Below are 26,634 nucleotides of genomic sequence, written 5' to 3'. Positions count from 1 at the left end.
TCTCAGGTCCACTGCCATCAGTAACAGTTGGTTAATCTTAAAATATGGGAGGGTGATCAAATGGAATCAACAACACAGAGTTACTGCGCGGTGTACCTGAAACGTAGATCAAATCAACATTGGATCAAGTGTCAGGATCTCGGAGGATGCCGACTGGACAACTTGATTAATCACTGGACCTCAGACCTCCAGTTTAAAATGCAACTGAACGGCCATTCTGTGCTATTATTCCATCAGTTTAATTTTCCCACGTGAAGAACAAACAGCACAGAGACAGTTCAATCTATTTTCCATGCAGAGAAAATAATCTGAACAGGTGATCTGAGTGAAACGGCCGGCGTTTCTGTCCAGCATGGATGGAACCTGCTTTTGTGTGTTGGTGAGCCTGGTTATGTTTGGTTATGTTTGGTTATGTTTGGTTACGTTTGGTTACGTTTGGTTACGTTTGGCTTCAATGCACGCTTTTGGCACATCAGACATAACATTGATGCTTTTCTTAGAGCTAATGTGGATTCTGAAGTTTGCTTGCTTCTCATTGTACTAGAATTTTGTTGCAAATTCCCGATCATTGAATAAATCTAATGAGGCGCCTGATAAATGCCGACCACCCGTTTATTTAAAGTTTCCTCTGAAGGAATAAAGTAATGAATTATATAGTGTGGATATAGGTCTGAGTGTTTTCAGTGATACTTTTACAATCTTAATCTCGAAAACTTTTAAGACATGTCCTCCTCTTCTAAAGCCTTCTAAAGTTTTTCATGTGCAGACCTAATTTATGACTGTACCCTAGCCAATTTTCTTTTTTTTTTTTAATAGTTCAATTTTGGCTGTGATTGCACAAAGCTAGAACTTCCATTAAACTTTCTCTGTCATACTCCCTCGTGTCCTTCTGTCAATCAGACGACCTACATGGCCACCCCTCAACGAGTTCCAGACCCGTCACTTTGTCAGATGTCTGTGACAGAAAATACCCGACGTCTCTGAAATGTAGGGTAACCCCATCATCCGCCCTCCTGCTACTTTTGCGATTTCAGCTGAGAAGAAAGTTTCCAAACTTAAGTTGTGAAATGAATCAAAAGCTCAAAAGTCTCATTCTATAATGATGGACAACTGGAGGAATCTGGTGTGTCCGGCCTGAAGGGACCTTACTGTGAATTGTGACATCCGTGTGCTTGTCCAATTCCCATCCAAACGGTAATCGGGACCCTTTTGGCAACTGAAAAGTTTTGACTCGGATTTTCACTCTGTGGTTTTTTGGGGGGGGTTTTTTGGGACGTTTTCTGTTGAGAGATTAGAAGGAGAGCTGGAATTGTTCTATTTTGAGCCCGGTCTGTTGAGCTATCGAGCCTATTTTTGGGGCAGCTTGGATTGTAGCATTGATCTGCTTTCACAGTGATGGAATTTTATGCGGAGCGGCGGGATGAAGCGAATGTAAAGACGCACCGATTAGGAAATTGGTCCGAGTCCGCAGCCAAACCTTCAAAGCTGCACAGAGAGCCCAGGTCTTCACTTCCACGTCGGTCAACCATCTTTAACGAGCCTGTCGTGTGTGCGGCGTCTCGATCTGGCCTGGGGTTTTAACCACCGAGATGTGTTGTGGTGTCTCTGAGGCCGTGACTCATCCACTCCAAGTCCGACCAAAGCCCGAGCCCCGGCGTTGTGTTTTGGAAACCCAGCGCTCTCGCTGTCTTTCCCTCCATCTCTCTCTCTCTCTCTCTCTCTCTCTCTCTCTCATTGTTTATTTTGGAAGTGTGTTTCTGGCGCTCCACTGAAGGTCAGCGGCGGGGGGAAGCTTTTCAAAAGAAGAGGGCTCCTCTGGAGGGTGATATACTCTCGATTTGGACATATTTTGAATGCGTTTTCTGCTGGGAGAGCGGGAGCAGAGCCGGGTTTGCTCCATTTTGGGCCTTGTCTGATGAACTGCTATGGATTTAACCTATTTCTGTGTGACCCGGTTCTCTGTGTGGATCCTTTCTGCTCTACATAGTGACGGGAAGAATTGTTGCAGGGCTTCCCAGAGACGTTTTAATGGGGTCCTGGTGGAAATGGAAACTGACCTTTCTGAGCCCCCCCACCCCCCTTCTCTCTCGCTCTCTCTCTCTCTCTCTCTCTCTCTCTCTCTCTGTCTCGGTCACTCCCTCAGCAGGAAAAGCCCAATTATAGCGATATCGGGCCCATGCTGAAAACGTGATAGCCTGTGAAATGTCTTCAGCGTCACACAGAGACAATGTTTGTCCTGCCCCAGTGCAAACAGGATGCAGTGTGCAGAAGAACGCCGCCAGATAAGAACAGACAACGGCAAGAGCAGAGAGAAGGAGCAAAAAAAAAAAAGTAAATTAAGGAGGGAGCATAGACAGAGAGAGGAAAAAACAGCTATGATACTCATGATGCTCAAATGATCTGATGACCCCAGCACAAACAACAACAGCAACAAAAATAAATAAATAGAGCAGCAGTGTGGCTACGCTATCGGTAGTAGACTGAATGCACTATCACCTTAAGGAAATACAAGTTTGGCTTGGCGTGTGGTTTTTCACTCCCTTCCTCACCATTTCCTGTTACCTCCTTCGCTCGACGGTGGCTCACACTGACTTAATTCTTAACAAACAAACACACCTCCGATTTTGGAGGCTCAGTTTCTCAAATGATGAAACGAAATATCACATTGACCGAAACATGAATTGATCTTGATGTTGATCAGACTTTGTTGCGTAAATAAATGTGCCTGGTTACAGTTGAATACTAAAAACTATTGTAGAGCATGTCGTTGTGTGACGTGACCTCAATGATACTGCAGAATTGAGCAGTTTGCAATAGAGCGGGTGTGTGTATGGAAGAACATGAGTTTGCACTTTGTTGACGGCAGAAAAGGCAACTTTTTGAAAATGCTCCGTCTTTGATGGGAAATAACGACAATGACGGCCTCCAGAGTCTTGCCATGTACCGTCGGTCACGTGACATCATTACTCATCTGAGTAACTGCATACATGACATAGATGACGCTTTCACTACAAAGTACACTGTAAAGAGAGTATCACTGTGAAATATGACATAGTGACTCCATCACAGTGACACTTAAATGACACCGCGCGAACAGACCACAGTGAACGGACGCCATACAACATATCACTTGACATGTCATCGCAAAGTACAATGTAAATGAGAGAACACTGCGCCGTGCCTCATAAGTGCAATTACAGCACATGACTATGTCGCAGAATGTGACAAAGTTAACATGACATTGTACGTGGCGTTGTAAATGGCGTGCAGTTACTCTCTTCAATTGAGTGCTCTCTCGCGATTGTGTGTTTTTATTGTTGTGAAATACAGCAAAATGACAGAGGCTTTGTGAACTCCGCTCTCTGGCTACTGGTGGCAGGGATATTTCTGGTATAATTATACTCACATGTTATTCTCACGCAGAAACAGATTACAGCATGATTATGTCCCCCCCCCCCCCCACTAAGCCACAGATTATTATAATTTTTCTGTAGGCTTATCTCTCTAGCTCATTTTGTCTATTGCACCAGCCGCTACGGTGCGGAGTCGGGATTAAAATACAGGCTGTGTCATTTTTTTTTTTTTTTTTTTTAATTTAATATATTTAAGATTTGTTTTCCCTTGAATATCAAGTAATTTAACTGCATGCTTATTGTTCAAACAGGATTGTCTTTAAAAAAAAAAAAAATCCATATAAAGGTTGCAGAGTTCTACATGCATTTAAACCCTTGGTCAAAATAGCAGCTGTGATCACGTTTTGCTCATGTGTTGTTTATTAACTTGCAATTTCACTCCTTTAGAACAGGTAACTTGTTTTAAGCATGTTGATTGACAGCAGTTTTATAAAAGTGTAACCGTTAGAACGTGATTTAAAAAAAAAAAAAAAAAAAAGTACAACTCCATTGAAAACAACTTATGTGAGCTTTTAAAGTCAAGTTATTAATGTTGAATTGTAATTTCAAAACTGTATTTACCAGATCAATGAACAACTGCTCCGAAGAGCCTGACGCCTGTATTCACGATGCAAACGTTTGGCACAGCCAACATCGGTCACATGAACGTTGGATGATATTTTAAATCAATTGTGAAAGGTGTCCGAATGCAAACATGAACATAAAGTGACTTATAATAAGTAAAATATTCCAATGAGGCATTAGTGTTTCACGATTATGTTCCAACAGTTGGAAGTTTGCTTACGACAAATAGCCTTTAACTAACGCATATCAAAACAATTCTACAAAGCCGTTTGAACCCGTAGAGTGACATCACCTGCCACACACTGACTCGTCCTTACTTACGGTAAATATTTACTTTGCACATCCTTGGGCTTTTTGGCCACATCGCAGAAAACTACAAAGTCAACTACAGTGTTTGCTGCATTCAAACGTTACAGCTCATGTCGATCATTGATTAACGGGATTGATTTGTGCAGTGTACAAACACAATGAAGGTTTTATTTTTTAAGCTTATTCTTTACTGCTGCAGTGAAATTTGTCCGTTTTGGTAACTAAAAAAAACACAAAATTAACTTTTTGTTGTGTTTTTTATTAAGTAATGCCAGACACAAAGGCACAAGCTCCCGGATTGATGTGAGGATCAATGGCAAGACTTTTGGATCTTGCGCTGAGCAACTTGGAAAACAAAAAAAAATCAAGTCTTTCATTCCTCATCAAACATCGCTTTGGAGATCCCTCCAGAGGTTGGAAAACGTCTGAGTGACTTTCCGAAGCCTGGAGAAAGTAGAGCGTGCTCTTTATGTCGAATCTGTGACAGCCCAATTCTCCCTCTGCCCGACGTTTCTTCCCTTGCTAAATTATGCATGCATTTCTAAGTGTGGCCTTTTCACAGATTGAAGCCTCCTTTTAACGAGAGTGTGAGCAGAACCAGTTTTGGTGGCGTGTCCCTCAGGGTGTCCTCAGGCCATCCGGGGAGTGAACACCTCCACCAATGAACATTCTCTGAAAAACTATACTGATTCATTTTAGTTTCAAGTTTTTATGACTCATTGACATTGTTCTCTCAACATTTCAAGAACACTGCTGGGAAATGTTGCACAGACGTTCACGCGGACTCATACATACGTGGTCATATTCACGTGGTGTTATGTCCTTTTCCCGCAGATCAAAGTCATTTATTCAACACATTCTTGTTGTAATTCTTTCAAATCTGGCTCATACATGCCCTCCAAGTCAAAGAGCATTTAAATGTTCCTAATTCTCTCATGAATGGTTTTTGCAATATTTCCTTGTCGTGCGTCCAGCTGGGTGAATAAATCTTGGAATAAGACTCCTGGAGATTCAGAACGTCTTCACAGGGGGTATTTATGAGACAGTTATCATGAGGATGTGTTCTTTCAGCCTCGTTATATGAGAAAAATCCAGACGAACAAAGAAAACGCTTATTCGGTCCTTATCAATAACTTTTTTTCTTTTTAAAAAAAAATAAATTTCTCTGCTTTTTGGGTTCCTTTTAGAAACTGATGGCCAATGTTGCATAACTGGAACTCTTGACATTGCTGAAATAGTTCTGCCAAGTTTAAGTGCGTGTCCTTCTCTGGATAATTATGAATACTGACAATGTAATGCAGTAATAGATTCTTAAAGCAGCCCTATTCAACATTCGCCATAACCCTCCACAGTTCTTGGGAAAACCACTGATGAGACAGATACTTTTGTAAAAAAAAAAAAAAATGCTGGCAAGCCTCGTGCATCATAAATCTCTCACAGATGTACTCTCTGCTGTCTTCTCTGACAATGTGACAGTCGCTGCTCTTTTTACTGAACCACGGAAAAGGGAGCAACATAAACAACAGGATTAACCTTCAGCATTGAGTTGACAGAGCCTTTAAATCTCAGACGGATTGCATTTTCAGCTCAAAACAATAAGAAATCCTCCCCTGGTCTGGTCAAATTTGTGTATTAATGCGCCGCTTTGTAGATTTTCGCACTATTCCAATCCTTTTTCTTTTATTACTATCCTACTCATTTCACCAGAGTGCTGCTGGAGTGATGGAGGATATTCCACTTATAGGAACAGTGACTCTCGGGCTCAAGCTGCTTTTTATTGTATGCTTTCAATCACCGATGCCATGTGCAGCATCATTTGATCCTCCAGGAAAGTGTCTGGTACTTGTTACAGCTGATGCTCGTGCTTGTTTCAGTGGACATCTAAAGAAGGCTTGACTTCAGAGGGAAAAGGGGAAAAAAAACAAAAACAAACATCCTTATTCTCTTCCAGTGAGCCAAATGGGAAGGAAAAGGGATTGTTCCGTGTGTTGAAGGTTACACAGCGGTGGCATTCATTCGTCGATCGTTTCCATTCTCGTGGCTCCTGTTATGAAAGCTAAATAAAGGATGACGTACTCTCCTTGTCGTCACCACCGTGACCTTTGCTCTGCTCCGGGGATGGGCATCAACTTATCTCAAACTTAAGGTGACTGTACATAGCAGAGGATTTCCTAATTGATTACAGCCTCGAACTCTTAACTTGGCCTCTCGGTGTGTTTATGAGACATCACGACCTGCCCCCGGTCTCGCCCACAACCGACTTGTCTTGCTTGATGACGTGAAGGCTGAGAAAAGTTTCCGATCTTCAGGGTTGCTGCGTTTTTATCTTTTCATTTGGTCCACAGGAAATAATAGACGATGACACTCAAGACAAGTAAATGGTTGTTGAGAAACTTCATGTAGTGGGTGGTTGATCGGGATTCTTGCCACATATCACCATTTTTCTTTTATTTATATGTATATATATATATATATATATATAAAGTCACAGCAATCGCTGTCCCTAAGATGCAGATATATTTTGTAACTTTGGCTTTGTTTTAGTCAAGTTCCTTATATGTTGAGATACTATATATCCAATGTAAAAAAATGTTTTTTTTATTGGTAACTACAAAAAAGCACTCCAAAAAAATCTGATCAAATCAACCAGCCTCATACATTTTTAACATATCTGCCAAAGGAAGGAATATCTATGAAAAAATAAAAATACACAAGACAATCTGAGATGACTCATAATCTCTGTTTTGTGACATGTATTACGAGATTCCCACCAGGAGACCTCATGAATTTATAGGCTTACAAAAATCCTCCGTTGACCAAAACTAACTGTCTTCTTTCACCCGCTTTCTGTTGGTTTCCCAATTTTTGGAGTTCCTGCCATTCACTCCTTATTTCTCTATTCAAAGTGAACCTCAGTATGTTGAGGCGCAACATGAGCCAGAAACTTTCCAAAGCTTTGGCCTTCATCAACGTTAAATGGCTTTGGAAAAAGCATTTAATCTGACGCTCTGCATGATTTTTTCTCGGATTGGATGGGATTCCAGCATCTCTGGGTGAGGGAGTGGACACATCGCACACAATTGAATCAGTGATTGGTTTAGCTAACTATAATTTCCGGTGCCTACGAACCATTGAGGGCGTCGACGTTAGATCGGCGAAGCGGATGTCGTGTTTCAAATGTCTTTGTTGGAGAAGAGGAGAAATTCTCAAGATTATTGGTACACGAGGGCTATTGTCTTGCATTATATAAGGACGGGTGTGATTTCAGCTGCTCTGTAATCACACAGGCAGCTGATGGCGATGAAGCTTGGGAATGCATCAAAGGGGAAACCCAACACGCCTCCACAGTGCGAATCGTCTTTATCTTCGCTCATCTGTGACGGGTAATTACAGCGTGGTGGATCTGGGTGGCATCTTTAAGCAGCGGACACGCCCTTCTGCAGCCTGCAGAGACTGTTGTTTTGAATCCAAGTGGTCCTGCTTCACGCTGGACAATTCATAGGTTTGCTTGTGTTGTTAAGATGTCTGTGTGGAACAATACAAGCTTGCCCGCTCGACTGTTTAATTTTGTACAACTAATTTGTCATCAGACGGTGTTAGATAAATTAGGTGTTCAACAATTATAGTTCCAGCAACAAGAAAGTAGCCAAGGTTTCTTGAATATGAGTGAGAAGAACATATTTTCTTTTTGATTCTCGCTTTGTTGAATCCTTCTGTTTTCTGAAGATTTGGGCAACAAGTCAAAGCACATTTCTGGGCCTCGGAGTGATGAAGCTACAGTCATTGTGTTTTGCACTCTCGCAGCTCGACAAATCAAAACACTGCGGGAACAGTTGATACTACTGCTCTTGTTCTCGGACAGCTTGCGCTTGGTGATGTGAATAATCACGGAAAAAGTTGATTAGGCCTGACGGAAATCTCGGGGAGCTTCACTTGATGTTAAACTGGTCGGAGACACATTGGAGGCACCTGCTTCTGAATGTGCTACTTGTGCTGTCGAATCAAACAAAACCACGAAATGGACTCGCTGAAGTATATTCCAGTTGATTCGGATTATGTGACCTTGAAGACACATGGCTTGCTGCTGTGGTTTGACTTTCCATGGCTTGTTGACAATCCCAGAGAAATAATGCACTTGTTTTTGAGCTAATTTTGATCATTTCTTGATGCATTAGGAAACTACAGGAGGTATTCTTTAGCAACTAGCATGGATTAGCAATACTAAATCTAGCAAATAACAAGATATAGATTATGTCAAATAGTTTTTAGTGTATAATCAACAGAAATATTGGACCAAAGTCCTATAAATATGCTTGCAAGCACTGTACATATTTGACATATATTAGATGGAGCCCTGCTGCGCGAGACTGATTATTTCACTTTATACCAACAATAAATCGTACCTGGTGGAAATGGGCTACAGGTCAAGAAGCACAAAACTCAAGGAGAAATGATTGAAATCAGCCTTTTCACTTCTAAAAACCTGCTGGTTTTATCAATATTCTAAATAGCTTAGTACATTAGCTAACATTTATCCTGCTACTGACAAACCTACCCTCTAAAAAAAAAGCACGTAAATGCTTGGTCATGCATGTTGCTTTCACTGGAAGTTGCAGTCTATTCGAGGTTCTTGTTTATGACTTTTCTGTAAAGGAGAACAGAAGCTTGTGCTCTCCTCCTTGTTGTCTGTGTTGAGTAACACATGGCAGAGGTGTGAGTGGGAGAACTTCACACTATTCAGATAGTAGCGTTGCCGAGCTCCCTCCGGGCCTCGCGTTGATTGCACAACGCAGCACCTTTCCGCGCCGACTGAAAAAGCAATTTTTAGCATAATAGAAGATGTCCTTCATCTCTCTCTCATTGAAATCTGCTTTTCATAGGAATGACAATATTGCGACCGCCCCTCCACTGTGACGACAAACCCCTGCTAAATAACTTATTCTGAGAGATGCGACAGCCCGACCGGTTCAAGGTTTAGTCTGCGTCACACAGCAATTCTACACGGCAACACCTGAGCTGTCACCGTGCGGATGACTGCATCCGTCCACGTAGGTGTGCGATGGATGAGCGTTGGCGCTGCACGCTGCAGTCTCTCACGCGGGAGAGGGGACGGCTTTGAAGCACACAGCTGTGGCTCCTCCGAGCGCTGTAATTTCCTGTTTGCCGACGACGCTCGCTCTACACAAACCCCAGCTGATTGCAGTGTCGATTCCTCCTTAAAACACTGGCTGTGTGCAAACTTCTAGCAGTGTAGTAGCTTAGATGCTTATTACTCTACGACAATATCTGCTACTATTCTCAGGATTAAAATGGGGAGAGAGAAAAAAAAACACGTGTTGAGATGAAATGAGATGAAAACGCACCCTTCTTTTTCAAGGTCACCGGAGACGGTACTGAAATTTCACGAGGAAACCCATTAGAAATGTAGAGAAACATAAAATGTGAACCTTATAGTCACTATTCACATGTTCATACTCGCTAAAATAGCGATTTCACGTTTGCCGACACTGGGGGAGGAAGTTATTTTCACATGATTAACTTTATTACATTGCTGGGTTTAAGTAATGTTCCTCGAAAACGATGCCGACATTTCTGATGGCTTCTTCTCCATTGCTGTGTGTTTTTCTCATTCATATAACGATGCCTCACTAACCGCATGTGCTACTGCTAAACTATGAATTAAGAATGGTGTCACTCCCTAGGAAAGAAGAGATTGTAGCAATCCAATGTGATCATAACATAGCAAACCAATTGATATGAATGCCTTCTTGAATTGTTCTACGTCCTAAACAACAATATTACACCATGACTCCTTCACAAAACAAAGTCATTTCATATCCACTGGCAAGATAAAGTCAAACCTGCACAGCAGAATAGCAATAAGTATCAATCATTCATTGTGTCTTAAGCCATCAAAGATTTTCCGCGTGACGAGTGTCTATAGTGGGAAGGCTGTTCTCTATACGGGCCTCTGAGTTTGAGCAGAGAGGGAAGAACAAAACCGAGTGTCAGGCTGGCCTTTTATGGTTTGACGCAGAGTTGTTTCATTGTTTATTTGTCAATGATGCAGCTAAAGATAAAGTTCAAACTGCCCTCAATTCCTGCATGGAGACCCACGCTCTGATTTAATAGGTGCGAGACCGTTTCTGAAGTCAAAACACCAGGAAAAAGGAGGTAAAATTGAAATACTGCTGGGTTTTTTTTTTTTTTTTTTTTAAAGGATTAACCAAGATGGAAAGATGGGCTAAAAATAAGATGTGATGGAAACAGGCTTAGTGAGTGATGAACACAAAGCATACGACTTTAACATGATGAGAGTTTTACTCCACCGAGGAGACCAAAAATACACATTTCAGACGAGTTTAAAGATAATTCCAAACGGCCATCTGCTTTCCATACGTTCTTACTACTTTGAATGGTAGGTGTTGTTTATTTGCACTCAATTAGAGATTGAAATGAACTCCAGCACATCAGCAGGGAACTCCACACAGATTTCCATTTTTGTTGTTGTTGTTGTTTTATTTTCCCGTTTAGAGGTTCAGTGAACATTTGCACAGAATATGTCTGGAACCTCATCTGGAGGGCTGAACAAGGACATTACCTGCGTTTCGATAGATTTCCTCAAAGAGTTTAAAGGGACTGACCTCAATTTTTCCACAGTAATAGACACAAAACTACTGTCATGTTTATTAAAAGTGGGCAAGTGTGTGAGATCCGGGTCCTTGGAGTCTGTTATATGTGGGTAGAATGGGGCTTGGAGCACTATTTCAGGACGGAACAGGTGCTTTGTTTGAAATGCAGGCCCCCTGATGTGATAACTTTCCTCTTTACCTCCTCCGTACTTCCATAGCCTCCCCTCTCAAGGCACAGAGCCGACTCTCAGGAGTCGGCCCCCGGTCTAATTTGACACTTCAGCGTGGGTTTGCTCTAATTAATTCCATAATGAGCTCCTTTGATATCGACTTACATAAACGACCGGGGGGACGCAAAAGCCCCGCGTCAGCGAGGAGACTCGTGAGGGGAAAACGACATCGGCGGCAACCTGTTGGAGGACACGGGGCCGGGCCAATCGTCCCATTTCCCCCGCTGATTCTCCAGCTGCTCCGCTTCCTCGCATCCCCTCCCCACAGTTCATGGCCTTCATCAAAGCCAGGGTATTTTTAGTCAGCTTCCCGCCCCCCCTGAAAGCCAATAACCTCCTTTCAAACAGTCCATCAACACACACACACACACACACGCACACCGAAGGAGCTGTGCCATAGGGTTGGGGGGGGAATATAAAATACCAGAGGCTTTGACTTGAAAGACCTCCCTTGTGTGCCTACTGCTATCTCTGTATATTTGAACTTTTTTGTTGTTGTTATTAATAAGGCTGCTTGCTTTGGATACAGGGGAAAAAAAAAAAAACCCAAACTCTGTTATGAGAAACTTATTTAGACTCTGTTGTGAGTGAAATAATATCAAAGCAGCGATTGTCTTCAAAATGATGTTTCCATGAGCGGTGCTTGTTTGCTGAAGCCTGCCTGGTGGTTCACGCCGACATGGATTTATTTGCTTGCTTCGCATAAAAAAAATGAGGTGGTTATGACCAATAAAATAGGATTCTTTTATTTTTATTGCCGTGTGTGCGTGTGCGTGCGTGTGTCCACAGGTCAAGTATAAATTGGATTTTAGAAGGAATACGGAGTACATCTGGACTGTAAAGAGCTACTTTAATTAAGAATTGCGTGCAATAACATAATCATTCAATTCAACTTTATTTATATAGCACCAAATACAATACAGTCATTTTGAGGCGCTTTTAACACAGAAAAGAGAAAAACCCAACAAATAATAAATTGCATCAAGTTACTAACTTTACGGTTTTGGGTAAGGTGTTTTCTTTCCTGGTTGATCAGTGCCTGGCCATTGTTAGAACGGGTAATCCATGCAATATCATATCCAATACCTGATACTGACATACAGGTATGTGCATCCCTAGTTTTAAGAACTTTTGGCAATATAGACAAGCTTATTTCGCCTGTCTGTATTGCATTGTTTAAGTTCTCAAAACAAACATGTCAATAAACATTTTTAATCTAGATTTTCTTTTAAAAAGGTAATGTCGCCAAATGTTTTGTGCTAAACTTACTAAAAAGTACGTGAATAAAGGCAATAAAAGCTGAAATAAGGACACACGTCACAAAATGTTTAGTGTTCTAACTTGTAGTCAAGAAACCTGATAGATGTAAGCAAAGATACAGTTTCTGTAGCAAAATTATGCAAGCTACTTTATAAGCTGTGCTTTTAGCCGTTATTGTGCATTCACGTAATGGATGATTGTGGCAGCCACATCTGAACCACGCCGTGCTTCACCTCGCTCTGGAACTCTTTCTTTCGCTTTCTGACCCGATTGCCTGTTATTAGTTGCAGGTGTAGCCAAGCAACCGTTGCTTTTTTTTTTTTTTTTTTTTTTTAGACTCCCCATCATCTAGTCAGAGCAAAGCTGATGGTTTTTAAGAGCATCTTTCCTTCCTCAGCCAGCGCAGCTTGAGAGAGTGAGTGCTTTGTTTGTAAAAGGATGGATAACGACCAGAAGAGATGCTATGTTGTTCTGACTTCGCATTCGGGCAGGGCCCAATGAAAATAATAACACTGCAGCCCAAGCTTGAGGCCAAGGGAAAGAGGTGTCAGGATCACGTCATGAGGGGGAGGTGTGTTGGGAGGAAACTCATGTGGTGGCCATGTGTTCCCGGCAAATCGCTACGGGGGGCTTTGACGGGATCGGCCTTGACGTAATTTCCCCCTACCGGTGTGAGTTTAAGCGGCCGGCTGTAATACCGAGCATGGCTGGGGAATGCTGCCACTCCGCTGGCTGCATAAAAAGGCAAAAGAGGGAAATATCCCAGGTCGTGACCTCAGAGACTTTATAGAGCACCGAAGGTCATCACCTCGGCCTCACCAGCGTCACTGTTTTCACTCGCCGTTTCGTGGGTCTGCATGTGATCCATGGTTTATATGAGATTCACCCACAGTCCAGCACACTTGTGGACTGCGGAAAATGTTGGCACACGTCAACTGTAATAGTTTTTATTGCAGTATTGTTCCTGTAAAGCAAGCGCGTCATACCCAAAGGCACATCCGTTCACGAGTGAAATGAGCTTTTATTGTAGTTGTTTTTCCCTGAAATGCACGCTGCTGAACTGACTTGTTTATTCAACAACATGGTGTCGTTCGTTGAATAAACAAACTCATTGTTTAATCTTCTCCTTTCTGCTCCTCTCAATGGAAGTACTCATAAAGAGTGCCGCAAAGTAGTTTGTTTACTGCAAACTTTTGTGGCGTAAACTTCTTAACTTGAGCAATCGCCAGTATCTTCAATGACATTTTTAGCTCTTAGCTAAGCGCTCAAACATTAACTCTTGAACTCTCCAAGATGATGGAGCTTGTTGTGTTTGTTTAAAAAAATTAAAAAAAAATTATTATTGAGTAACAGTCCAGATACCAAGAATGTCAAAATAATTGTGCATGTATTCCACAGTCCAACTCCGTTTTGACATTTTCTGCAGAAAAAAACAAAAAAAAACACTCCTTTGTGTCTTTAAAACACGCTGTGCTCCAAACTGTGACTGTATTGATGGTTTTCCAACTTTATTCGGTTTCCAATAGAAACACGCAGACCAACGCTTGCTTTGTCTGCACTCGGAGCAGCGAATACATGCTGATGAGACACTTGATGGCACGTAGTAACAATTACCTGATTCATCACTTCCCACAAATAGAGATCACCACACCTCACACTGACATTTAATATCTGCATGTATGCACTCCTCAGCTCAGTTGGAGACCAGGCCCGAGACTTCAGTTGGGACAAAAATCATGCAGATACATGATAAAACAGGTTTGGGTACTTAATATAGATTACTCAGAAAGGTCACGATTGGTCTTTATGTGATGAATGCTGTAGAAGAATTTAAAAAAGAAAAGAAAGAAACTGTAAGAAACAGTTATGTAATCAAGCGAACAACAAAGATGTGACATTTTATGACTCAACTTTTTACTTTCACTGTGTCACCATAGCGACCTCGGCCCCAAACTGCAGGCGAAGAGTAATTAGCCTGTCATTTATATCCACAAAAGATCAAACTTTGCAAATGGTGAATATCAGCCATTGACCTTAATAAACATTGGCATGCTCTTGTTGAAAGAAGATCAGGTCAGCTGGTTTCACTTTTGGTTAAAACCAAAAAGGAAAATATTGAGAAATTGAAACAGTCGAAAAAGAGGTTTCATGTTCGATTTAACTGTTGAGCATAAAGACGTTTGTGATCTCTATAGATTGCATTGTCAATGCCTAAAGAAGGTATTCTGAAATTGCCATCCCTAAATGAAGCACATCAGCTTTGCGTGGTTGATTTTTGTTGCCATACCGAATCAGAACAGCTGAGGGAACATCCAGAAAATTCCAGTCAAAACAGATTACAGACGGGATTCTTGTCCTCGCTAAATGAAAAGCTGATTGCTCAGGTTTCATTGCCAGGTCAAACTGAACAGAAAGATGTGGGGATTTATTGTCATACTGAAAGTCAGTGAGCATCAATCAACTCAACTGAAAAAACAGGTCAGAACGAGTAGCTGAAGTCGTTTTAGGTTTATTTCAAATTGACCTCATATTCATGAGTGTGATGGTAAAAATGAGGGCAGAATCTCTTCGATGCCCTCACAGGTTGAAAAGTAGGCCATCGACTGTTGAACCAGAGACTCTGGCAGAGAATAAAGGAGGTGGAGAGAGCTGAGCGAGCGAAAGCACTTTGGGAGGAAGAGGCGGTATACCTCGCGGAGCGGCCGAGGAGGCTGATGGGTTTATTTTTACCTTCTCCTGCCTGCTCGGGCCACGCTTTCCAATTAGCTGTAAATTAGGTGCAGATAAATGGGGAACAAGGTGAACAGCACAGATAGAGGCCCGGCTCGTCGGCTCGAAGGCCAACGCTCTGCTCGCCCCGGACTCTCACGTAACTTTCACTTTCACATAACTCTACAGACGTAATCACTACAGTCAAAAGCTCTGGTTGGGTTTGCCACATTCTCAAACCCTTGTTACTGTAAACTGACCATGGACACGACACACAACCTTCTTATGACTTTACGACTCCTTTCCCCCCCGAATATTCCAGGCAGGTTCTGACCGTGAGAAGTCGGTATACTGAATCGGTGTTTGCAATAAAAGTGAAGACATGTTTACAAAGAGTTTTCGATGGTCTCACTACTGTCGTCGCCCTCATATAGAAAGACTTTCAACTCAGAACTTTACGTATTTGTTGAGAGATTTATGAGCAAGGAAATCCATCAGAATGTCTATGCGATCGGAGTGCCAACGCGTTCGAGATCTCGGCGAGCGCGGCGAACAACGCCCCTGGGAGAAGCGACCGATGGAAAGAGCTAAAAATACCCCGATGATTCGTCAAGGGCTGTCATGTTACTGGATGGTACCATCACTTGGGATCCCACACGCAGGAGGATTAGCCTCTAAAACCCGAGACGTGGACGTATGACTGCGTCCGGCCGCTGCCAACATTTCACCGGGGATGGCCAGGGGGCAACTTTTTCTGATCTGCTTGTGTTCCTCAGCGCGCCCGTCTCCGTCTCACTCCCTCTTTCTCTTCCTCCCATCCATGTGACTGATGACAAGGTCCGCTGCTTATGTCCTTATATAGACCTATGCTCTGTGCGATCTGGCTTAGGCCTGGGACGATGGTACACACACACATACACACACACATTCACACACACTGTAGCTAAAGCTCGAGACGTTTAGGTGCCCTTAGAAAAGTCAGCATATATCACAGAACTGCTCTTGACCCCATCTGTTACTCTCATCATATACAAGTTTATTTATGATGACATTTTAGGGCCACATGAAAGAAAAATACATCGAAAGAACACTTAATTCATTTGTCATTTGGCATACAAGTCAGACTGCAGAGAAATCTCATGTATTACGATTAACATTTCAAATCAAAGTAATTAAAAAAACTAATTATGTTCAATTATATGAACATTTCTAAAATGAGGGGGAAAAATAATTGACTGAAATTGCGATGTCGTATGAATTGTGATAAATTAGATTTACATGCTTTCATGCCCTAATTAAAAAATTCAAGTGTGATCAATTATAAATTAGTCACACAAAAACTGTGCATTTAATAATTAAATAATTTAAATTGATTAGCACAAACTCGGTGGCCCCAAACCGGGAGTCAAAAGTAAAAAAAAACAACCAAAAAAAACAAGCACCATAAACCACAAAGTCAACAAACTGCTCCTCCTCTGAAACTTTGCTGGTGGGAACATGGGATGTGATGAGGAGGAAGAAAAGCACAACGACATTAAAATGATCTCCTGAAGTCTCAACGTCCATGGTGGATCTTTATCTTGGAAGTGAAATGTAAATCGTCAATATATTAGACAAAATATAAAGACAAAACTATGAGATTTAAGTTTTAATGTTGCGATACTGAGTCGCTCTCTGGGATGTGACATCACTCTCAGGGAAACTGAATAACTAAACTTTAACATGAAAACTGTAACTACATGCAAAACATGCATAAGTAGAAACTGCACAATCCCAGAATCTGACCAGTTCTGGAGGGAAAGAGTCCGTCCATTAACATTCTATACCCTCGCATCACACTGACTACGGAAGAGACGCGACAAAACGCTCACATTCACACCTACGGGCAATTTAGATTGACCAGTTAACCTCAGACACTTTGGGAGGAACCTGGAGTGCCCAGAGAAAATCCACTCATGAGCAGAGAGTCTGTAGCCTGAAGATATTCTCACTCCAACGCGACATTACTGGCTGGCCGGCCAACCAGCGGCCAAGCTTCTGACTTTTTTTCTTCTTTTTTTTTTTTAACCCTCCAAATGCCAACAGGACCTACAGATCCCATGTGTATTCTTATTTTAGACCAGTCTTGTTAGCAGCCCCCCCCCCCCCCCCCCCCCCCCACACACACACACACATACAAAAAAAAAAACCTCGTTATCGACATCGGGAGATCTCTCCTTAAATGGTCGACTGTCTTTGTTTCCACTGCATGAACCAAATGAAGTCCAGGTCTGGGAATATCCTTTTAAAGTGGATGAGAGAGAAGAAAAAAGGAGGAGAGCGTGAGGTATCCAGCCAGAGCCGAAGGAAGAGAGGAAAAGGAGCGATGGCGGGGGAGGCAGGAGGCCACAACCTGTGGCTCTTCAGTTCTTCTGCACTGGCTCTGTGTTGCTTTGACCAAATTACAGGGACGTATATAACATAGCCAGTTGTGTTGTAAATAAAATCACTACCTAAAGGGTGTTGTCACAGTTCAATTTAAACGTCTTGCTTGGTGGTCGAGGGGCAAACATGGCTGTCAGCAGACACCATATTGTCCATCCAGGTCACTTCAGTACTCATGTGGACGGAAAACATTCTGCTTTGGTGCAAAACGTTTTTGTGGCTGTCGTGTGAAGTTGTCAGGAAGTTGACTGTAATCGACTGAGCGAATGCTCCTTCTGTGTTACTCCACTAACAATGTTTTTTTCTCTCTCTTTCCAGCCTGAACACCTACAGAAAACATGGCTACGAGAGTTTTACCAGGTACGTAAGATTTCATCCAGACAATTCACACACGATTTGAGTCGTGGCTTTGAGTTTTGACTGTAATACAATACAATACTGGGATTCACCCAGTTGGTTTGTTCCCGGCTATTAAGACTTAAATTACTTTGGTGAAATCTAAATTCTTTGCACATTTTGCATACAGTCGTGACATTATCCACGCCTCAATTCTCGGGTATTTTAAACTGCAAATTTCCATTCATGTACCTTCTTCGGTTTCGACATCAAGTCCGTTGGCCCTGAGAGTGTAAAAGTAAAAACACCTTTAAGTTAATTATTTTTCTTTTTAAAACTTTTTTTGTTTTTTCTTCAATTAATCAATCAAAATGGACGTGTTGGAGTAGATGAAGACGAAGTCTCCTATAGGAGTCTTATGTATGAACCACTCTCTTGATCCACTACCGTTTTCAGCTCGTTGACATTTTCTGCTTCGTCCTCCGGACTCTTGTTAGGAGACTTTTGACGCTCACTCCATTTGTTTATCGCTTTCAGCACTTTCAGCATTCTTCTCCATTAAATACAGCCGAACACATTTGCTGCCATCTAACATCTTCTGGGATACACTTTAGTCGAATGTATATGTTAAAATCACACCTTTTGTAGTTTCCACTGAGGTGTGGCCTTAGCTTGACGCTCTATCTCTTCTCCTCTCCTTCATCCACATCGTAAACAAGTAAAAAAAAAAAAAATCCACAGGCCCACTGGTAAGGTTTAACAGTTTACTTGTCAAAGAAACAAACAAAAGGGTGGTACAGAAAAAATGTCCAAAGCTGTTCCATGTTATGTAAGTGGTCCGTTAAATCCGGTCAATATTAAGCTTCCAAGACACAAGAAACAAAAGAAAAAGGGAGAGCGAGAGAGAGAGAGAGAGAGAGAGAGAGAGAGAGCGTCAAGCTAAGGCCACATCTCAGTGGAAACTACATTTTAGTCAAAAAACCGTGCGGCTCCACTCTCACCTGCCTGACTTCCTGTCACAGGTAATCCCCCCCAAACTCCACCCACCCGGGAGCATCAACAAACAATTAAAGGTGCACAGGCACCAGAAAACACCAAACAGTTATCCCTTCCCAAACATTGCAAATAATATAATAATTAAACTTTTATCCACTTTTAGCCACTTAAATCAACCACTTAAATCAACCACAACATTTTAAATGATTAACTCATTACATCATTGCCCATGTGAACTAAAATACTTGTAAATGCTCCTCCTAATTCCTACCAAATTAAACGTCTTACATTGCTGCTGTTTTAGATCAACTTAAATTATTTATCTTTTTAACCAAGCTCAATGAACTGCGTTTGGGCTCCTACACCTTTTATATATTTTTCTGTGCAACATGTCCTTCAGAGTAACATTAATAAATTAAGGAGGACCATGACAACCATATGTATGTAAGTGAAATAAAATGCATGTCAAAACTCAAAATAAAGTTTTCATTTAACGAGGTCGTTCGTGGAAGTTGACGGAGCTACGCTCAGTTTCTGGATGGAGCTTCAGTTTGCATGGTTTCTTTCCTTCTTATCTTCAATGTACGAAAAACCACATCTCAAGTACTTCGGGTTCTATTTGCACTTTCGCCGTACTCGCATCCGAACGTGAACAGAAACTTCAAAGGAACGTCCATCAAACGATGGTCATCTTAGTATTTTACTAAATGTTTTAACTCGCACACACATGTTCCCCGAGGCGTACACGCCCTCACTGTTGGGAACTTTATGGTAAATACAGTGTTGTTTATTAATGGAAGCAGCCCCGCGACCCACCAGTTGAGAATCACGGCTCTAGAACATCTGGGAACACAGCGTTAACCGTATTGCCTCCAGACACAGAATTGCAGCAAAAGGGACTTTCACAACATTGTTGCCTCTCACTATTTGACTTGTAAGTAATGTGGCCAGTACATTTTCAACAGTAACAGTAACTGCATCTGCAAAAGTCACTGCCTCGTCTCATCAGTTGACAGTTCATGGCGCCTCTTAACCGTCTGGATTACACAGACAAGAAGTCATTATAATAACTTATTCGTTTAGTTGACTGCTATTTGGTGAAAGTGGATGTAGGATGTGTCTAGAATGTCTTTCTGTAGTTTCTATAGAGAGAAGTTGTAACCTGAGGCTTCGTGTGAGTCGCGATGCTGTAGATCAAATAGTGAAACAACCGATTGCATTTTTTTTTCTTTTTTCTTTTGGTAGTTTCAAAGAAGCCGGAGCTCAGTCATGCTTCTAATCGTACCTTGTCATCTACATAGGAACCCCTGACGAACCGCAACTCTTTCCACTGGGTTAAGGGAAGTGAGGCGGCGGCGACCTCTTAGACTGCCGCCTGAAAGTAACAGAAAGGCTGAACATTTTTGCAAATAGTTTTTAGCGGTTAGTTTCATCTGCCTGTTTCACATGGGGATGACATGTTGCTCTCGAAACATTGCAAGATGTACACTTTCATGCTTTCTGGGTAAATAACAACCCTTTTAAATAATTACAAAATCAAGTCGTGCATTTTACGCCGACACTGATAAATGATCTCCACTAACGGTTTCCAGGAAGCACTCATCAGTTAAAGTCACTTAGCAAAACACCTCTTTTTATCTAAATCAAACCTTGCGGTGCGCTGTGCAGTCGAATAACTCAGAAATATAAATTGCAAACTGTGCTTATGTTAGCGCGCTAGGTTTTGAGGTGCATAAACCGAGCCACTAGTGACTGTACCACACCGTCATTTGTCAGTATGACAATTGACAATGGGCCATAATATTATGACCCAGGACAGCTGAAGTAAATAAGGCCCGGTTTAGGTGATGAATGTAAAGTGAAAATGCATTTTTTTGTGCACATTTGTTTTGTGTTTTTTATTGCAACATTCTGAAATTGATGTGCGTTTAAATGGACACAACAGAAATGCTGGAAAAAATATAATTTTCCTGTTGGGCCACTGGTGAGTGCTGTTGTTTGTCATTGTAATGAAACCACACACACGTGCACGCAGAGTATATACGCTAGGGACGTTAGCAATGGTGAGTGCACAGACACGTCCAAGGTCTATGCTTAGTGTTTGCTTTTCACGCCACCTGCTGAAACACGTGAGAACAAACGGACCGAGGAGGAAAGATCATGATGCAGAGAATAAAACTGGCCGATATTCACATTGTGGTATAAGGAAGGGCACGGTTGAGCAATCCGTCGACTCTCGACTTGACTGACGGTGGAAATAGATCAACACTGACTCGTTTGACAATAACTCATTAAGTCGGTGGAGGCGGTTTGACGTGAAGCAGTTTTCTAGTGTCTTGGAATCAGTGCCGGTGACCCAGAAGTTAATTCTCCAGTTGCGACAGCCGGTGAATTATGGCGATGTGTATATTCTGATGGAAGCTGTAAAACAGAGCTACGACGTGTCGTGTAGTTTTCTCTAAACGGAGAATTCCTGAGCCACAATGACGTCACTTCCTTGGAAAAAATTCTGTAGTGTCCCAGTTAATCACAACTTTGGGGTTTCTGTTGTAACTGGACAAGTTGCACGAATGTTGATCTCGATCAAGCGACACGATCTGAGGCTGCGCTACAGGTCCTGGTGGTCTGCAAAGGTAAAACAAGAAGCTCCAGCCTGCGAAGGACTCGTCTGACTTCTTAAGAGAAGTAAAGACTTCAGAAAACCAGGATTCATGACGACACGTTTTAACAGAGCTCTACATAAAAGTTCTGTAACGTGTGATTAAAAACATTATTCTGTTAGTCAACTTTAAAAAAAGACTTTGAATTTCGAATAAAGAGGAAAAGTGTAACACACTTCTCACAATCTTTTACCCTTTTTCTTTTTTTTTTTACAGTCACATAGACATTAAGTGTAAGACATGATGTGAGGGAGGTAAGGAGTGACTGTACCTTCATGAACTATTCAAACACTGTTTCTATTCTTGGGTGCAACATTACCAAGATTCTCCGCCTTTCATTCATAATGTAGTGGTTTTTGAGGAACTGAGCTTCTTTGTTCTGAAGTCCATCATGTCTCAGTTGTTCATTTTTGTGCCATTTTGTTTCAATTGCTCCTAATATAGAAGCTGGAAGTCGTCAGACCACATAGACACAGATACTCTTTTAATCCTTCGAGCAATTTTAGTTGTTTGCTCTGTTTTCCCCTAACCCCAATAAGCAAGCAGCCAAAATATATGGATAGAATCGACTCGCCGACTCCTTTGCGTACAAATTCAGTTTAAACTATATCTGAACTCTTCACCTCTGTTGATCTTTTTTCTTTTTTTGTCTGTGGACTTTGCAACTTAAGCTTGGAGTTGTTGGTAACATGGTTGACTTCACCACTTGGATGACGCTGGAGACACTGATTAGTATCAACACTTTTATTTCTTATTCCAAGGAAACTCTGCTCCACTGATTATGAATAGAAAGATTGCCGCCGCGCCCTGAACGCACACATACTCACACCCAAACACAACTGTCATTTGTCATTTGAGCACTACCACAGGCTGTCACACATTCAAATATTGCTACACAAATGCAAATAATGTAATGTATTTTTTTTGCCTGAAGACAATATTCCGATCAACGTATTGCGATGCAGCAATCATTTGCAAGTGCTGTATTTTATTGCAATGTGTCCACAGTAAAATGATAGCCGCCATGGACTGCAGCGTTGCCCGACTAATGGATTTTCTCACATAAACTGAATCCACATTGAATAGATCGAATGTGATGCAGGACCTATAAACGGGACGCAAATAAAGATATTTACGACCTGTTTTCCCGGTAATTGCCCGACCCAGTAAGTTCCATTAAGACTTCTTTATGTCATGTTACGTCAACAGCATTGATGTTCGAGGGAGCCCATGCCTAATGCAACTTCTACTGCTGGACTGAAATAGAAGTGATGTTTTGTAATATATAAGATTTCCAAGAAACCATATCTGGCCTCCCGGCTTCGTATTTTCTTACTTGATTCACATCCCAGTGATGTCATTTTGAGAACAAGTGTTACATTTCACCTTGTTCTTAATTTTTGGAAGGTAAAATATCAAAATTATTTAGTAATAAAGCAGGGTGTCAATGACAGGACTGTATCCTTTACAAATATTGACACTTAATGCTTGAATTCATCAAACTCATTGAACAAATTCACACATTTAATCGTGCTTTAAAGGGAAGTTTTATTAAGCGCACCTGAGAAAGTTCCTTTCGGTTGCGGCTGGAGTGTCGTGAGAGATGTTTTTTTTTTTTTTTTTTTTAACCCGGCTTGGTCCCAAATGAACGTCACCATCTGTTTGCTTATTCCTCATCCATTTTTTTTCTGGCTAATGGGTGTGATGCATGAAACGGAAAAGAGCATCCACATTTTTTTTTTTCTTTCTTATAGCGCCAAAGCAATTCAGGTCTTGGGTATCACGCCAATGCTAAACATGTAGCCGCGAGCACGTACACCCACGCCAACGTTAAGAATTTTACGAAAACAATTGTGGGCATTTGAAATTCCAAAATAACCCTATTTATTTATTTATTTACTTACTTATTTACGTATTTACTTACTATGGGACACATTGGTAATTTGCCGATTAAAAAGCATTTAGTTATTATACGTTCTATTAATATGTCCCATCTCCTTTTCGTTAGTAATCCTGCACATGTCGTACATGTGTATATTAGTGTTTATGAATAAATGTCACAGATGTAAAGTTTAGATTTCACTTGGAATGTGTTATGATTGTCATGAGATTGATCTCCCAAAAAAACCCTGAAAAGCCTTTTACACGTTTAAAAAAATTATTTTCCAACAGTTGGAAAGCATTTAGGAGCCAAAGTGATGTTTAGTGATGTGTTAGATTTGCGTAGCTTCGCTAAGCCTGACGTTTCACACGATTTCACACCGACGTGTAGAAGGGTTATGCAAGATGGATCTAATTTAATCTGAGTGACGTCTGTATGTTTCCACGGGAAGTTTTTATGAAATGAGAATTTCCTTGTTTCCAAAAGTCACAGTTTTAATAACGGCCTTCAGTTTGTCTTTCATAAGAGTGACGATAATGCCAAGAGGAGTTATTCTGGTGGATGGAGGGATTCAGTTACAAGGCTGTACTTCAAGTTGTTCCTGAATTTGCTCATTCTCTCAGTTATTGTGTGGATGTCTTCCCAGCGTTCGCAGCCTCTCCTGTCCATGGCATATTTGTTGGCCTCTCTTTCGGTCTAATGAACGATTGTGCGTTTGTTGAATCAACCTGCTTGACAGTATTCTGATCCCCCCCCCCCCCCCCCCCCCGTCGTGTTGTTTATAATGTCCCGTACCATCTGCCGAGCACAGAAAGGAATGAAGCTGCGGTTGCCGGAAGGTTTGGATCACATTTTTATTGCTTTCCTGAAACCCAGTACAGAAGTCCCGATGTGGCGCTCGACCAATAGCAGCGCCTCGGACTCTGTTCTGTGGTGCGTCTGAGAAATGTCACAGGGGGAGGATGCAAAGTCGGATAGGAAACACTGGCGGCTTCACAGACTCTGCTGGTCGGAGCTGAAAATTTGAACGCATCCATACATCACTGAGCTATTTTTCTCATTCTTTCCCCATGTATATCTAACAAGAATAACTTTACTGGATATGAAGTACCGAGTAAGTTTAGTGTTTCAGTCAGTTTTTAAAGGGCAACTACAACTGCACAATATCAGTTAAAACGTACGGAAAATGCTTTTTAGTGTTGCGATGATGATTCATGGTAATTACAAAAGCTCTATCAGAATCCACGCGGGAAAAATGAAAAATGTAGGACCCACTTTTAGTTGTTGATCATCTCTAATACGTTGTCAATATCTTTGTTGAGGAAATTCGTCTTTACTCTCGTACAAACACATATTTCCTGTATTCACGGAAAACTTCCTAACTCCTGAGGCATAGTGCGGACAAAAATCCCCACACGTACACTTGATCTCACCACTTCTCGATTCGCACTGGAAAAAACGATTAACGGTCAGTTTCACAACATTTAAGACGATGATTGTGGCTTGAATATTCTTTCTTTGAGAAAGTCTGGTGCTTTTTTTTTTTCCCCGGGCTGAACCTTGATGACATCAGTTTGCCAAACATACACACAAATTCCGGGTTTGTTTGTATACACGTCGGCTTTGATGTGATTGATGGAGGCAACTGCGGGTTGCAAATGAGTGGCGATGGTCTTTCCTGTATTGGTTTATTCTCTGTGAAGAAGTGATTGATTTTACGGAAAGTATATTTTCAAGATTTTCTTCCAGTAGAGTAACTTTAAGTTGGCGATGTTGATGTCTTTGCTCTTAATTGACACTTGACGACAAATGACCTCAGACACATCTACTGTAGGTCATGGGCAGCAGTGCACCATGTGACTGACCAAATAAGTTGGGGGAAAAAAAGTTCTTCTACACACATGTGAGTAGTTGGACAATATTAATATCCATATTCTCCTGGGACTTGAGAGTTTTAAAGTTAAGAGTCACCCAGAATAACAATCCAACTTCAATGTCAGTCTATAACAATATAATTGTTCTCGTAATTGATAATATTTTTAAGTATTAACACAAGATTAATCTTCTCTCTCTTCCTTTTTGTTCATGTATGGAGGACAAATTATATATATATTGTGAAATGGCATGACATAACATGAACAAACAAATAAATAAATAAATAAAACTTCTGCACGCATGTGTGTGGTTTCATTAAGAACCAACAGCACCCTCTAGTGGCCCAACAGTGAAGCACCATTTTTAAGCGTTTTTCCTGTTTCTGTGTAAACAGACATCGTTTTCAAAACAAAACACAAAAACAATGCATTTTCACTTGAAACGTTGTGCAAACAAGGCCTAAGACGTTTCTGATCTCCACTTTTATCCGTTTGTGATTAATTGTTTTTTTTTTTTCTCAGTCAATTTCTTAAAATCAGTCTAAACAGCCTCAGTTGACCAACAACTCCCCCCTCGCTTGTTTGCAGTCGTTTCCTGTATGGAGAAACACCTTCCCAGCTGTGTTCCGATCTGCAGCCCCGTCCCTGTTTCACTCCTCGTAATTGTTGCTGTCGTTGGCAGGCCGCGGCACGTTGGGATTCCAGCCCGCATGCTTGCTCCGAGTCTGACGTTACGGGATATCGTGAGCGTGAAGCTGGAAAAGCATGTCCCGGTTACGGCTGTTGAGGAATTCTGTTTGCACTGTGCAGCGGGGCTTGTGTGCTTTGGAGGAACGTCTGCTGATGTGTGGCGAAAAAAGAGCATGCTGGGAGAGAGAGAGGAGGGGGGGGGGGGTGCCTCTGTGTGAAACAGGCCTGTAGCTTCATGCCAGTTGTGCTGCTGCTGCTGCTGCTGGCTGACGTCATGGAAAGAAGCATCAGACTCTGAACTCGGCTGGGAACAAGCAGCCACTGCGTTCAGCCACGGTACACACACTCTCCGCTGTCTTCTGACCTGTTGCTTCAGCCAAAGTTTGTTATAAAAAGCTACCCCACCCCCCCCCCCAAACAAACGAAGAAAAAAAAAAGAAAGAAAAAAAAAACCCAAAAGGAGATGTCATGTGTTTAATGCAGTGTGGTCACATGACTCCAGTGTCAGTTCGACTTGACGGGAATCTTAAGACCATTTCACACAGGAAAGTCTTTTCTCACACCCACTGAACTGAATCAGCACCGTGGCTCTAATCAAACAGGATCATCTGGTTGTCAACAAAAAAAACAAAACCCAAAACAATCTAAAACCAGC

At 41.7% G+C, this 26,634-nt stretch overlaps 1 protein-coding gene across 1 annotated transcript in view; it reads left to right on the top strand.

Moving 5' to 3' along the window:
* Window positions 1–26,634, top strand: part of inpp5a (inositol polyphosphate-5-phosphatase A) — a 155,299-nt gene that overhangs the window by 20,883 nt on the left and 107,782 nt on the right. The window contains exon 2 of the mRNA XM_080507389.1: window positions 17,860–17,901. Coding sequence (XP_080363515.1) covers window positions 17,860–17,901 — 42 coding nt within the window. The remainder of the gene's footprint in view (window positions 1–17,859; window positions 17,902–26,634) is intronic.

The sequence above is a fragment of the Blennius ocellaris genome, assembly GCF_963422515.1.
Source record: "Blennius ocellaris genome assembly, chromosome: 13".
NCBI classification, from domain to species: Eukaryota; Metazoa; Chordata; class Actinopteri; order Blenniiformes; family Blenniidae; genus Blennius; species Blennius ocellaris.
The sequence above is the reverse complement of the archived record's forward strand: the minus strand, read 5'-3'. Positions and strand labels throughout refer to the sequence as shown.